At 36.2% G+C, this 15347-nt stretch overlaps 1 protein-coding gene across 2 annotated transcripts in view; it reads right to left on the minus strand.

Annotated features, from left to right (window-relative positions):
- LOC120429902 (uncharacterized) overlaps positions 1-15347 on the minus strand; it is a 170813-nt gene that overhangs the window by 32418 nt on the left and 123048 nt on the right. For both annotated transcript variants that reach the window (XM_039594999.2, XM_052711224.1), the window contains exons 3-6: positions 14357-14545; positions 13542-14287; positions 13344-13476; positions 9449-9682 (exon numbers count right to left, since the gene is read on the minus strand). In XM_039594999.2, the coding sequence (XP_039450933.1) occupies positions 9449-9682; positions 13344-13476; positions 13542-14287; positions 14357-14545 (1302 nt within the window). The remainder of the gene's footprint in view (positions 1-9448; positions 9683-13343; positions 13477-13541; positions 14288-14356; positions 14546-15347) is intronic.

Raw genomic sequence — 15347 nt, forward strand, 5'->3', positions numbered from 1 at the left:
GATTCAAAATCATGTTTATTGAGAAAATCTTGACACATTGATGAGTTTAAAATAATGACTTTAATCAACATTTTCTCAACTATAGTTAACTAACTTTTTAAACATTTCAAAATTTTATGAAAAGTTCTTTTTGAGGTACTTTGAACACTTCTCTACCACGGTCAGTATGATTCTAAACAATTCCGTACGTATTTTAATTGTACTCTTCATTTTGCGGAAAAATCGCAAACCTATCAAAGTCACCCCGGCTATCCAAGTCCCCCCGTTTTACGGTATGGAGTAATTTGTGTAAGGTTCCTAACTATGCCTCTACGCATTTTTTTTTTTCAATTTAAGTGATAACGAAATTATTCTTTAGAAGAAAATGTTTCAAGCAAATATGTTACAAATTGGCTGTGAAAACATGAAAACAAAAACAAACAAGGCAACAGGTAATGATAGGATGTGGTAGAATGAGCCAATTACTATCAGAATCAAACATAAACCAGACATGATAAGGCTGGTACAAATATTTTTGAAAAGTTTTCGTCACCCCTTCTTCAAAAACGGTCCGATAAAACGTAGTGCGGATTTTTTTTTCAAAGATATTCAAAATTTCAATGGAAATTTAAGTGCAATTAGCTGAAATAAATTCAAAATGCATTTATCTGTGTTTAGAATCAGTTTAAGCATGTTTGGATTTATTCAAAAATCTCTTGAATTTTTGAAAATTTTCGATGTACAGTACAGAAAAAAGATTTTTTTCCTACATTTTTGGAAAACTAATGATTACAAAGCAACTGTTTAAAATGCATTTCAAAACACTTTTTTCGCTCAAATATCGTGACGAGCTCAAATATAAAATATTTAAAATGAAATATGAAAAAAATAATCAAAAAAAGTCAAGTTTTTCGTAAAAAAAAATTTCTCAAAATGACCGTAACACGGGAAATATAAAAAATTATCGTGAAAAGTGTTGAGCATTAAAGGGTCAATAAAAAGCAACAGCGAAGATAAAATTACTGACTGCCATCTCAAAGCAGATTTTTTCTTGTACTTGAAATACATTATTTAGTATTGGCATAAACTCATCAAAAATTTGTAACAGCTTCTTACCCGATTATTCCCTTAAAAGAAGCAAATTGGCTGATTGTGAAACCACTTTTTCTAAAAAATTACCCCCAAGCAATGCATGTAATTGTTTCTCCGTTTTCCCCGATTGCTGTCTGGTTCTGCTATGGTTTGTTATTGCGAACCACTTCCTGCTCGAAATTAATTTTTAATTAAGGTATTTTCACTTTTATTTGCTTTCTTTATTTTGATTCCTGCTGCTGATTCCATCATTCCCCCGGGGGCACTCGTGCGAGGTGCAAGCATGATAAACATCAATCAACCCCCAGCACGACTGGAGCAGAAGAAGAAAAGTAGCGTTTAAACAGCGCGTTTGCCAAAGAATACCTCCTTCCTTCGATGCAATTGCTGTTGCTGAAATTTGACCGAATCTTCCATTCTGAAAAAAAACAACAAATAAACAGAGCACTGGTTTTATTACAGTTGGTGGAAAAGGGGGGAGAGGGAAAACAATGTGCTCCCCAGGGGGGAAGAGGGGGAGGTAAAACATGCTCGGAAAACCTCCACCGGTCATGAAATGCATGTTCGACTGCAATCTGGCCAACCAGTCAGTCAGCCCCAGTCAGTCAGGTTCTGGTACAGCTTCGAGGAGAATTCGTCTGCTGCCAAGCCATCATCATCAGCAAACAGAGCTCGGGCGGATCAAGCAAGAACCTTACTCTGCTGCACTCTTCGGACTGCAGTTTTTGGGATGTCCTAGGGGGGAATGAAGGAACACGATGTTTCGAAAAATTGTCAACATTATTCAGTTAATATTTAAGCTTTATGTTTACGAAAAAGATTTTTTTAAACAAATAAATAACATATTTCCTTAATCAAACATTAACCAGTTGGATGAATACAAAAAATGTTTAATACTCGAAATTGACCTGCAAACTACTGTTGCAAGCTTTAGGAGAAATACCTTCCATTAGTATGAAATGATTGTTTCAGTTTTTTTTGTACTAAAAGATCAAGGAAAAGCAATATTTTAGAAGTTTATAAGACTCTCATCTTTAATCTCATCTTTTTTAAAAAATGTTTTATTTCTTGATTCTTGTTCAAATAGTTTCGAAAGAGTTTTTTTTTGTTTTTTTTTTTGTTAAAATAATAAATAATATTGTTCAAACAAAAAAAGTTTGTGACGGTGTTTTCAGCATTCTGAATTGGAAGACTCGAGTTTTATTGCTACTTTTAAGTGCATTTTCAACAGTAAACATTTTATAAAATTTTATATTTATTTTATTCTCATGAAAATATGACTTTTGAAGCTTGCAACAGTAATATGTAGTACATTTCGATTTTAAATCATATTTGTATTTGTGTTCCTGGTTAATGTTTGCTTACGAAAATATCAAATTTATTCATTAAAATTCAATAGTACTATTAACAATCACAAACCTGCCAAAGTGTTGGTTGAACAAGCTCAATCATAGCAGACTCGTGATATTTGCACACAAAAAATATATGCAATAATCTAATAAAAATATATTGTTTTTTGGTTTAAATTTCATAATAAATTCCATATATTAAAAAAAAATGGTTAAAACTTCATTTTAAAAATGTTTAGCGATTTGCAACCTTCTACAAAGTTGTTTCTTGTCTTATTTTGCAGATTTTGATGAGTAAATGACACATGAAACACATAATTTCATAAGTTTTCTGAACAGTTATTATAAAATTTCCAATAAATAATAAAGAAATTTAAAACCAAAAAACTTAAAATAGAGATATCTCAGAAATTTTCCGATCAAACATTTCGCTTTAAGAAGCATTGGAAAGCTGAGAAAATTTCCTATAAGACACATTTGAAATTAGCGATGACTATTTTTTCTTGATAATGTTGTTCTAGAAAACACGCCGTGCCTTAACTCTAGCGAAATTGAATGGGGAACAACATTCTGAAATTAAAGTGTTAAATTACAGACCAAAAAGATAAAAATATTGTTAAATGCAGCATACGCCATGACACGTATACGTTTTGCACACAATTATTTAAAAAATGTACATAAAAAACGTTTTGCAGTAATTTAAAAAAAATCGTACCAGCCTAAGTCCCTATTGAAAATTATAATGTCCTCAAAAGTTTGCTTAAACAAAATTTTGACAAATACAAAAGATATTGGATTTACTTTTGGCTTTGACAGTACATCTATCTTCGTAATAAGAATATTTTATCAAAGAAAACTCATCGGAAAAATCTTCAAAAGTTCATGTACGAATGCTTTTTGATGCCCTATCGATTGAAGATGACGAGGCTGTTCTATCTTTCTATCCGCAAATTTTTGTTTTTTTTTTTCAATCATTTTGATAACATCATTGCACAGTGGTCCAGATCGCAAAATTAAGTGGAAAATGGATTTTCCAAAAAAAAAATGAAGTTTTGGAGCTTTGGTGTATTCAGAAGAGTTGTTGCAAATAAAAAGGGGCAACTTTTGGTTTGATTGAAAATTAGGGTGATTTGAAAATCCAACTTTTCAGGAATATTTCTGGGAATTTTTATGTCTTCTTAAAAAAATTATTGGGCTTGCCAATCCAAGCAACTTTGTACAAGACACCAAAATTTTATCTTGTAATGTACGCCTGCTACGACCAAATTTATAGAACGCATCTGAGCAAACATCTCAAAAAATTAAAAGATTGATTTAAAGAATGATTCGAAATGCAGGGGAATGGATTTTAAAGTGGTATCAGAAGATTAAAACTGCTTGAAAAAAAAAGGTTTGCTTCCGGATTTTTATGGCCGAATAATAAATATAAAATATAAAAAACACCTTTTCTCAATTTTCTAATCTAATCTAATCAGACCCTAGCGCAGCCAATCTTTCGAAGGGATCCTGGAGAGTGCCTTAGGTTAGATGACGCCTAGCACTCTTCTTGCCATTTATTAACATTTGTAGTGCGCCATTGCATCGGAATGCATTGAAACATCACAAGCGTTAAAGCGGCCAGGCCTACTGCGTAAAGCCGTATCGCAGAGATGACTCGTAATTGGGTTGAGTTTGAGCACTGAGTGTTCGAACAACAACGCAATTCTGAATCAACAGGAGAGGAAGAAGCGTGGGGACACACCACCATACGCTCCGAGATTTTTGGTTTATTCGTTGGGAGCACCATGCTAAGAAGGTTTGGTACTCCGGGACCCTCTGGGATGGGACATTGTATTTCCACGAATGCCCTGGACACTATTTGCCGTGGTTATAGCGCCACAATTGCTCAAAGCGCCTTTTCTCAATTTTAGAAAAAAAGTCAGCAAAAAAAGTTTTTGCGTGTACCCTTTTTTTATTTTTTTTTATTAAAGCGTTAAACGATGCAAAATACAATACATCACATCGATGAAAAAATCATCCTGAGACACAGATTTTTAAATATTCACGCATTTTGTATTGCCAGCCTGCAAAATTATTTGGAGACTTGTAGGGAAAAACTGATGATGCAAAAAAGATTTTTGAATTCATGGTTTATCTCAGGATTATTATTTTAAAAATGTTCATATTTCGTTGACAAAGTTTATAAGATAACTAATATTCCCGTCTCTCAAAATCGAGATCTACAAACTGACATGGCGGGCGCCGTTGGTGGTCAATGACTGTTGCCTTTTCGCAACTGATCTAGTTTTAAGCAATCATGGTGTTTTATCTCTTCGGCGCATTCATACATGCTGTTGAAAAGCCTATAATCAGTAGTGCTGAAAGGATATTACGGATCTGTTCGGCAACGGAGGGCAACCATGGTTATAAACTTAGTCAAATGCTCATTTAGTTGGCTGAGTTTATAAGCTTTTTAATAATATACATATAAACTTTAGGTAAAATTGTTTGAAAACAGTTGAGCAGTTCTCTAGGATTTCGGTCATTCGATTTTTTTTGTATTTTTAATCCGGCTGAAACTTTTTTGGTGCCTTCGGTATGCCCAAAGAAGCCATTTTGCATCATGTTTGTCCATATAATTTTCCATACAAATTAAGCAGCTGTCCATACAAAAATGATATGTGAAAATTCAAAATTCTGTATCTTTTGAAGGATTTTTTTCATCGATTTGGTGTCTTCGGCAAAGTTGTAGGTATGGATATGGACTACACTGAAAAAAATGATGCACGGTAAATAAAATTTGGTGATTTTTTATTTAACTTTTTGCCACTTAAATTTGATTTGCAAAAAAACACTATTTTTAATTTTTTATATGCTTTAGAAGACATAAAATGCCAACTTTTCAGAAATTTCCAGGTCGTGCAAAAAATCATTGAGCGAGTTATGAATTTTTGAATCAATACTGATTTTTTCAAAAAATCGAAATTTTGGTCGCAAAAATTTTTCAACTTCATTTTTCGATGTAAAATCAAATTTGCAATCAAAAAGTACTTTAGTAAAATTTTGATAAAGTGCACCGTTTTCATGTTAAATCCATTTTTAGGTAACTTTTTTGAAAATAGTCGCAGTTTTTCATTTTTTTAAATTAGTACACATGTTTGCCCACTTTTGAAAGAAATATTTTTGAAAAGCTGTGAAAATTCTCTATATTTTGCTTCTTCAGACTATGTTGTTACGACCTTTAGTTGCTGAGATATTGCCATGCAAAGGTTTAAAAACAGGAAAATTGATGTTTTCTAAGTCTCATCCAAACAGCCCACATTTTTTTATTGTCGATATCTCAGCAACTAATGGTCCGATTTTCAATGTTAAAACATGAAACATTTGTAAAATTTTCCGATCTTTTTGAAAACAATATTTTCAAAATTTTCAAATCAAGACTAACATTTCAAAAGGGCCAAACATTCAATATTACGCCCTTTTAAAATGTTAGTCTTGATTTGAAAATTTTGAAAATATTGTTTTCGGAAAGATCGAAAAATTTTACAAATTTTTCATATATTCACATTGAAAATCGGACCATTAGTTGCTGAGATATCGACATTGAAAAATGGTGGGCTGTTTGGGTTAGACTTAGAAAACATCAATTTTTCTGTTTTTAAACCATTGCACTGCAATATCTCAGCAACTAAAGGTCGTATCAACAAAGTCCGAAGAAGCAAAATATAGAGAATTTTCTCAGCTTTTCAAAAATATTTTTTTGAAAAGTGGGCAAACATGTACAATAATTTTAAAAAATGAAAAACTGCGACTATTTTCAAAAAAGTCACTTAAAATGGATTTAACATGAAAACGGTGCACTTCTCAAAATTTCACTGAAGTACTTTTTGATTGCAAATTTGATTTTACATCGAAAAATGAAGTTGAAAAATTTTTGCGACCAGTATTTCGATTTTTTGAAAAAATCAGTATTGATTAAAAAATTCATAACTCGCTCAATGATTTTCTGTATAATTTTTTTCCAGTGCAGTCCATATCCATACCTACAACTTTGCCGAAGACACCAAATCGATCAAAAATTCCTTCGAAAGATACAGATTTTTAAATTTTCACATATCATTTTTGTATGGACAGCTGCCAAATTTGTATGGAAAATTATATGGACAAACTAATGATGCAAAATGGCTTCTTTGGGCATACCGAAGGCACCAAAAAAATTTCAGCCGGATTAAAAATACAAAAATTAAAATTGAAGAAAAAAGACTGATTTCGTAGAGAATTGCTCAGTTAGATTTTTGCCAGAAATTGGTTTAAAATATTTTTTTTCATAAAATTATCGATTTCAGTTTTCACATTTTATATAAAAAAAATTCTACTGAATTTGAATGAATGTTTCAAAACACATTATATTTTTTATTAATAAACTAACTTTACCTTCTCCTAATGGGAAATTATCTAAAGAATTCGAAAAAGCATTACATTTCCAATTCAAAATCATGATCATTGAGAAAATCATGGCACTTTAAGAAGATTTTAATTTTATTATTTATCAACTTTTTTGTTAATTTTAGTTTACTAACTCTTTTAACTTAAAAAAAATACGAAAAAATTTCTTCTTAAACACCACGGTCAATATGATTCCCAACCATTCCGTACGTATTTAATTTGTACTCTTCATTTTGCGGAAAAATCTCAATCCCATCAAAATCACTCCGGTTATCAAAATCACCCAGATTTGTTTACCGAATTTCCAACTGCTGAACAGTCCGGTGAACTCCGTTCTGAATTTCACCGATTTTTGGTAAAAAAAATCTACGTAACGAGTTAAAAACAATTGTTCTGGTGTATTTTACAAAACTTTTCTACAAAATATTGACTCCTTGGCTAAAAATTCAATTTCATGAGTTTGATTGGTTGAATTTATTTGATTGATGACTTTCCATTTTTATGACGAAATATTGGGTTTCCTTAAGAAAATTGGATTGTAGTAATTCAGTTTCTTATGAACATAATATTTATGAAAATAGAAAATTTTGAATCATTTCAAATTATTTTTTCCGCCAAACCTGATTAAATATATCTTTAATATCAAAGCTAATCCTAACAAAAGAACTGTTTCCCTCACTGGCGTTCCCAGGTCGTTCTTGACGAACACACGCCAAAAAGAAGCATGCGGAGGTCGTCACATTCTGGATCCCGGCGAAGGAGGGGCAAGCTGAGGACGCTCGTATATGCACTTTTGCACCACGTTTTGCTCAGGTTTTTGATATGATATTCGATTCTTCCCCTCCCCCTTTCCACGACACACCTGCACCTGACACTCGCGGAGGCAAATGGTTCCTAAATGTTCCAATTCTCGGGGTCGGCCAAGCCCCTGCGATGAAGTCAGCACAGTTTCTGTTGCACACTGGCTGGGCTGATCCCCGGGAGAGAAAGAAGAAGGGGAAGCAGAAGGTGGTTGATGCTCTTCGCTTTCATTCTTCGATCAGTCTGGCATAAACAAATTGCATAAGATAATAACAATAAAAATGCACCAGCACATGCATTTCAAGGGGGGTGTGATGATGGGGTGGCGAGGGGAAAACAGTCAAATCATTAATAAGTCTAGACGTTCTGCAGTTTTTATTTTATTTTATTATTGGCTGGAGGAGGATTGCAGTCAACGCAGTGCGATTCTTGGACTTGGCCTCTGGGTATGGGTTTTGTGGCCACAGTATTTTTTTTTAAGTGAAAGGCCAAAGTGGGATTCAGTTTGCATTTTGGTGATTTTTTTGGAATGAATTTAACTCGATGAACGATTACAGCTTAAGATTATTTTGAAGTTACAAAGTTGATTTTGATAAATTTGAATTTAATTTCTACTTGAAGTCCATTAATTGTATTACAATTAAACACCTTGAACAAATTGATAAAATGTTGCGCGTTAACGATGTTTACAACTTTCTTCAACCTGCGGACGGCTAATTGACCCCCGACAACTTCCCCTTGCCCAGGTGTAACCGACACTTATCCGCATGGAACAAACCGATCAATCTCCTCAATCTCTCGGTACCACTTCTGCCACCTTATGGAGACCAACCGGTATGCCTGTCCCTGTTTTCTTGCCTTACAGTTCAGTCCTGGCCCATACGACGCATACAATTAGGTAGCGTACTAATTTGTTCCAAATTACTTTTTAATAACCTCCAACACCATTCGTTTGCAACCGGCCCAGCGGAAACACGCCTGAAAGATGTGCCACGGCAAAGTGCTACAATGTATAGAGTAAAAAACGATGTTGGAGCTGCTGATCGAACCGAGAGCAGACATTAACTGTTGCAGCCTGTTGCTGCTGGGTCCTGCCCCTTTGGTCTCGGTGCACGAAGGAATGAATGGGTGACAGATTAAGGGGTCAGATCGATAACGTTACTCAATATGATCAATTTTGAAAAATATAATTACAATTGTGAGTCCTTTCAATATGATAATTTTTTTTTTTCAGCAATAGTTGTTCATTGATCCAACGAGATTTACCGATGAAGAGTGCCAAATATTCCTATTATTTTCTAGCTTCCATTACTTATTGGCTATTTTAACTTCATGAAACATTCACGTAACCCCTTAATCCCCACCGACTACTGATGTTGCCAGAGGCCTGACCATTTATTATGATTATGTTTATGCTCGCAGATTCGTCATAAAACAGAAAAATAAAACCAGTAGCATGGACTTGTGCAAGGGCAGGCAGAGAGTCGCCCTCCCCTACTGTGCTCTTGCAGCTTCCCTTCAACAAAAAAAGATCCACACAGAACACACTTCACTCTTGCAGTTCCCGACCCAAGGTAGGTGGGAACGGACATGGGTTCATTAAAGTATCACTCCACGTGAGTCCTCGGACCCTCCGGGATGTGACCGCGCGCATGGGCGAAGATGATCTCTTGTGATGGGTAGCCACAGCAGTCAATTTTAGCCCCCTTTTATTTTGACACCCGGTTTTCACATCAGTCAGTCTGGCAATTAATTATGATCTCCTCAAAAAAAAAATATATATATATATAAAGCCCACTTACCGATGCACCGGCCCCGGTACGCCACCGGAATGGCCCGCCCGGTGAGGCAGGCCTTTCGCTTTAACTCACAAACGCTCCGGTAGGTGACGCCGTCGGTGCCGCAGATCAGCGACTTGGGCGACACCCACGGATCCACGGTGGGACAGTCCCGGACGCAGGTCACGCAGTGGGGCGTCGCGTTCTGGTCCTCGACGCAGTGCTTCCCGTCCGGGCACTGGACGAAGCGGCAGGATGCTAGAAGGTGGACAATTTCCTCATTTAATGTTGAATCACAGCGAACAGATGTAAATGATTGAACAAACAGCATTGAAAAACGTGTGTAAAAATTCAAACCAAAATACGCTGAAAAGATCTACGGTGTGCACCATCCGCGTAGATAGCGCCACTTCCAAAATCATGATGGGCTACAGTAGCAGAACATTGGACCATCTAATCACTGCATAAAACATTCCGTACGAACGACACCAGACCAAAGTCTGACTGTCCTTTATCAGAGGGTTGCAATTTTACGCGCCAAAGAAGGTAAACAAAACGAAACCGGACATAACATGTGCAAAGGGTGCAAGATTTTATGCAAAGCATTTTTTTAATGCAACAGTGTTTACACACAAGTTAGAGCCTAGATGTACCTCTGTTCTCTGTGATCGAACCAAAAGTTTCAGAGACATCTCAAGTTGAAATATTAGGGGTTGTCAAATGACACTAGAAAACACTTATATAATAACAAAATTAAAACCCCAAAAAGAGATTGAGTCTCAGCAACAGCAGTCCGATTAAACATGTAATAATATAAAATTTTAGGATAGTTTCTCAGTTATTCAAAAATATTATATGCTTGGTTTCTTCTCTTTCATACAGTATTTTTTATCACCAAAAAAAAACTTTAGATTGACTTCTGAAATCTGAAGATTTTAGGCATATTCAGTTGAAAAAATGTCATATAAATTGTGAAAACCTTTGATTTTTGCTTAAAATTTCATTCAGAATGCAACAATAATCGATAATTTTAGAAACAAAACAAGTTTTAACGAATTTCAGGCAACATTCTGACTTTTAACGTTTTATCTAAAATTTATATGTATTTTGCTTAAAAGCTTATAGAACTAGTAAACTAAATATGATTTTTTATATTTGATGGTATATTTGACGTAAAATTAAAAATTGAATACCTTAAATCTGACTTTAACAAGAAAAACTATGACTATCAGAGTCCCCCTGGATCACAGAGAACAGATGTACATCACTGAACAAAAAGCAACAAAATCAGCTGTGAAGGTAAACAAAACGAAATCAGAGTTAACATGTGGAAAGGTACTATTTTAAGCTATCGTTCAAAAAAATAATTTTTAAACAGGTTTTTGCTATGTTTTTGTTAATGGACAGTTGCGTTGGAGAATTTGAACGGTGTGCGTCGCGGTCCTCACGCAGGATTTTCGTTGCCATTTCCGTCTCTGTTGTCCCCCCAATTGTGTGTGTATTTCGATCGGGCCGTTTCGCGTTTTCGCATTTGAGTTGGTTTTATCTTTCCACAGCCGGCTGTTTAAGATTGAATCATTTATGCTAAACTCAACACCAAATAACCGGGAATAGTCTCATCCGCATACTCCGACTGATTGCCTTGAGAATGCATAATACATCACACCATTAAACAAAATTTATTGATTATTGGGTCGCATCATCATCCTCTATGTTGAATCCTGGCCATTACCCTTACCCACTAACAAAATCCCAAGTAGAAGTAGTTTTCCGGCACACGCGGGGGTGTGGATATCGTATAGAACCCACCCTTGGTAGCAGCCTGTGCTAACTAACATTCCCGTCCCATTCCCTCGAGATCTACAAACTGACATGGCGGGCGCCGTTGGTGGCCAACGACTGTTTCCTATTCGCACCGGCTCTAGTTTTGATAATCGTGATGTTTTATCTTTTCAGCGCATTCATGCATGCTGTTGATAAGGGAAACATCATTTGATCGTTGAAGCGTGTGACCGGTTGTGCTGATGGGATATTATGATCCTGTTCAGCAACGGAGAAGGACAACCATGGGTGGTCTCTCATGCTCATGCTCAAGTTTTTGCTATGTTTTTGTTAATGCATTTTTGCATTATTTGCAGTCAATTGAAATTGTACTCAAGTAAATTTAGTTTATAAACGAGGAAAATATTATTTTTTTTTGAGGAAATTATTGAGGCATTCTAAATAGTTTAGTCAAGTAATCTCAGCTGCGACGGTGGCGCCACCAAGCGTATCCTTTACACCCTATTTTTTTTTGATGCAAGATTGTATGCAACACATTATGTTAGTGCTGCAGTGTTTACACACAAGTTCGAGCCAAGATGCACATCTGTTCTATATGCCTGGATATCCAACTAATGATTTTTAACGTAACTGTGTTTTTAAATTCTACTGAAAAAGCTTTTTTTTTAAATATGGTGCATTGACCTTTTGTGGCCAATCTCAGTACATGTTTTAAAAACAATAATTTTGAGAAAAACCTTCTCAGTTGGAAAATATTCCGAAATAAATCAAAATCCTATTAATGTCACTCCGGTTTACGTTACCAGATTTTTTAACCCTAGAACCAAAAGATTTCCATTAGTCTTATAAGTCCCATAAAAAAATCGATTGAAAATAATGCGTTATTTGAAAATTTAAGTTTTCCTAAATAAACATTAACATGTATTTTTTCAATGAAAAAAAAATATATAAAATTTTTAAATCTGGCATATTATTTTAAAATGTACAAAGCAAGTGTATTTACTGCCAATGATCGCATAAATGTCGCATATGGCTTTTCATCGCTTTTGAGTTATTAATGCATTTTGGTTCAAAATCGTGTGGTCTTTCAGAAAAGCCTGCAACATCCAAAGTACTGGATGTGCTATTAATCAGGAGGAAATCCAGTTTTTTTTTTTCACGAAAACTTAACACGTAACTTTATGCGTAGGACAAACTTCAAATACGTTTTTTCAGCTTGCTGTTTTTGCATATGGGACTTTTATACGAAAATAAGCAGTTCAGGCCATTTAAAAAATACCTTCAATTCTAAAAATGTGAAAAAAGGAAAAAAATTAAAAAGATTCATTATTTAACATTGTTATTAAAAAAACATGGTTTTAAGTTAAAGATACCTCTGGAGTTTTTTTTTTAAAGGTCCGATAAACCAAATTTAAAAATTTTGCTTTTTGGGTGTTTTTATAACCGCCTTAAGTCAGGGGTACTAAAAAACACTGTAAATTTTGAGTTCCCCTTTGGATTCAAACCCTGTGACAAATATTAGCTGATTTGGTGAAGGTCGATGTCGGACGCGTGGTCACTTGGAAGGAATAATCCATGCATTGCCAAGTTTGACTAAAATGTATGGTAATTGGAAAACCCTCTTTAAATTGAATCAAATTCAAATTGAATTATATCACACATTTCAATTTAATATTTATTTATTTTTAATTTTATGATCTTTTAAGATCATGCCAACCACTTAAATGAATTATCACAATCCAAACCACTGCCAAATCCTCGGTAAAACACATGTTCTCTCCCATCAAGGTTCTAGAATGTCCCCTCCTACCTAGCTCTTTCAACGGTTCATTAAGTAGTTTAACACTTAATCCACGCCACACACGCGCGGCCACGACGTGCAAAATATGCCTGGTTACAGGAGTGCGCCAAATTCCCTGCACTTGGTGCGATTGCGACATGTCCCCGTGGTAAATGTACTCGAACAGAACTTATTTTTCAGCGCAAAGTTAAAGACGACAGCGCGGCACGTTTGGAGGTGCCAAAGAAATTTCTGCGAGTGTTTTTATTGGCATGCACTATCGTAATTATTCCTATGAAAGTCCCGCTGAAGAAACGTGACAATTTTACGGCTCATTGACCGGGGCGTGATACTCACTCTGACAGTGTCCCTTGTACGCCACCGCCAAGGTGGTGCTCTCCTGCCGGCAGGCCCTCTTCTTCAGCTGGCACTCGGTTTTGTACGTTTTTCCATCGGTGCCGCAGACCGGATTGTAGAACCCGGTGTGGGGCTGTAAAGAAGGGCGGAAGTGGGGTTTGAAGACCTTTCCTTTAAGCTGTAACTTCACCAACTCACCACAATTTCGTTCCCAAAGTCCGGCTCGACGCCACGCATCCGGCTTCGTCGAACCTGCGGTACAGCTCCCACGTAGAACATGTCCTCCCTGTACTGGGGCTCCCGGGGAACCCTCGATCCGGCGGGTTTCGTCCCGTTTTCCTTCGTCAGCCGGAGTAACCTTGGCCTGCCAAAGTCTCGGCTGTGCGTTCCTCGGTGAACTTCCGTCACCGCCGCCAGTGTCCGGTTCACGGCAGTCTTCCGATTCCGGTGCCGTACGTTGGCGGAGGCCGTTGTCAGGACCGTCCGGTCCGTTGGCCGCGGAGTTGAACTCCGACTGCTGCTGCTATCAACTAATGTCACAGATTCCAATAAATTATCCTTACGCCTAGAGGTGGTTGTTGCTAGCTTACTGGTACTACTTCTTTGGCTTGACGGTTTCTCACTTAGGCTAGTTTTTACAGTCCGTGACGCCGACCTGGTCGGATCTTCGTCCAACAACCGGATGCTGCGCTTGTTGTTGCTATTGCTCGATCGGGAACCTCCAGCCAGCTGGATCGAGGGGGTAAAATACTGTCCGCGGTTTCGTTGGCTCTCACTCAAGTTGATCACCTTGATCTTCTGGTCCGGAAAGTGCTGCTGATGCTGCGGATGGTGATGCTTCATCTGCTTCGGAGCCTTGCAGTTCGGGGCGCAGATGCACTTGGGGCGGCCCTTCTTCATGACGCAGCGCTTGTTGGGACCGCACTTGGCCCGGTCACAGCTATCTGTGTGGAAGAAGAGCAAGAAGACGCCACGCTACTACAGAGTCCAATTTTAAAACGTCCTGCACTTACCGATACAGGACCCACAGTCCATGGCGTCGTTGAACGCGTTCACGAAGAAGATCTGCACGTCGGTGATGTCGCGCTCGCTGAACCCGAGCCCGGCCCCCGCGTGGCAGCAGCTGTCCCGGGTGACGTTCCGCGCGAACAACTTGTTGCACTTGCCGGTGCTCTCCATCCGCCGCAGCCAGCAGGTTCCGGCTGGAAAAAATAAAACAGAAATATTTTTTTTAAATGTGGTTATACATTTGAAATCATAATTTAATTTATATTTGACATAGAACCAAGTTATACTAAGCACAAAGATATAAATTTTGCGTCTCTATCAATAGTTTAAAAAAATTCATTCAATAAGTTGTTAAGAATAGTACCTTATAGCATTTTTGGCAGATTGTTAAATTGATTTATTCATTTATTTTAACTTTGGGCCATAGAGAAGCTTGAAGAAAACTTTAGTCGTAGAGTTATGGAACTACTAATTTAGAAAAGTTGTAAATTCTACTCGATTTTTTTTAACCCAATTTTTAATGAATCAACAAATTTTCCATCGAAAATTTTTTTTAAAGATTTTTTGATAAAGTTCACCATTTTCAAGATAAAGCCACATAAAGTTAAATTTTATTTGAAAAGATGCCCTATTTCGTTTTTTTTTTTCAATATTGTCCATTCCAAATATATATTTTTCGAAAAGTTCAGATTTTTTATAATAATATTGCCTGATAGACAATGAAGATTTGGTTGCTATAATACATGGGATAAAAGAAAAAATAAGTTTTTTTACTCTCATTAAAAAATCTCAAACTTTCGAATGCCAATATCTCAGCAACTAATGGTCCAATTTTCAATGTTAAAAATGACACATTTGGGAAATTTTATGATATTTTCGACAAAATATTTTCAAAATTTAAGAATCAAGACTAACATTTCAAATGGGCGTAATTTTGGCCAATTTTATAGAGAATTGCTCTACGAAAAAAAAAACACAAATTTCGTGTCAAGTCAA

This window comes from Culex pipiens, chromosome 3 (genome assembly GCF_016801865.2).
Source record: "Culex pipiens pallens isolate TS chromosome 3, TS_CPP_V2, whole genome shotgun sequence".
Taxonomy (NCBI): Eukaryota; Metazoa; Arthropoda; class Insecta; order Diptera; family Culicidae; genus Culex; species Culex pipiens.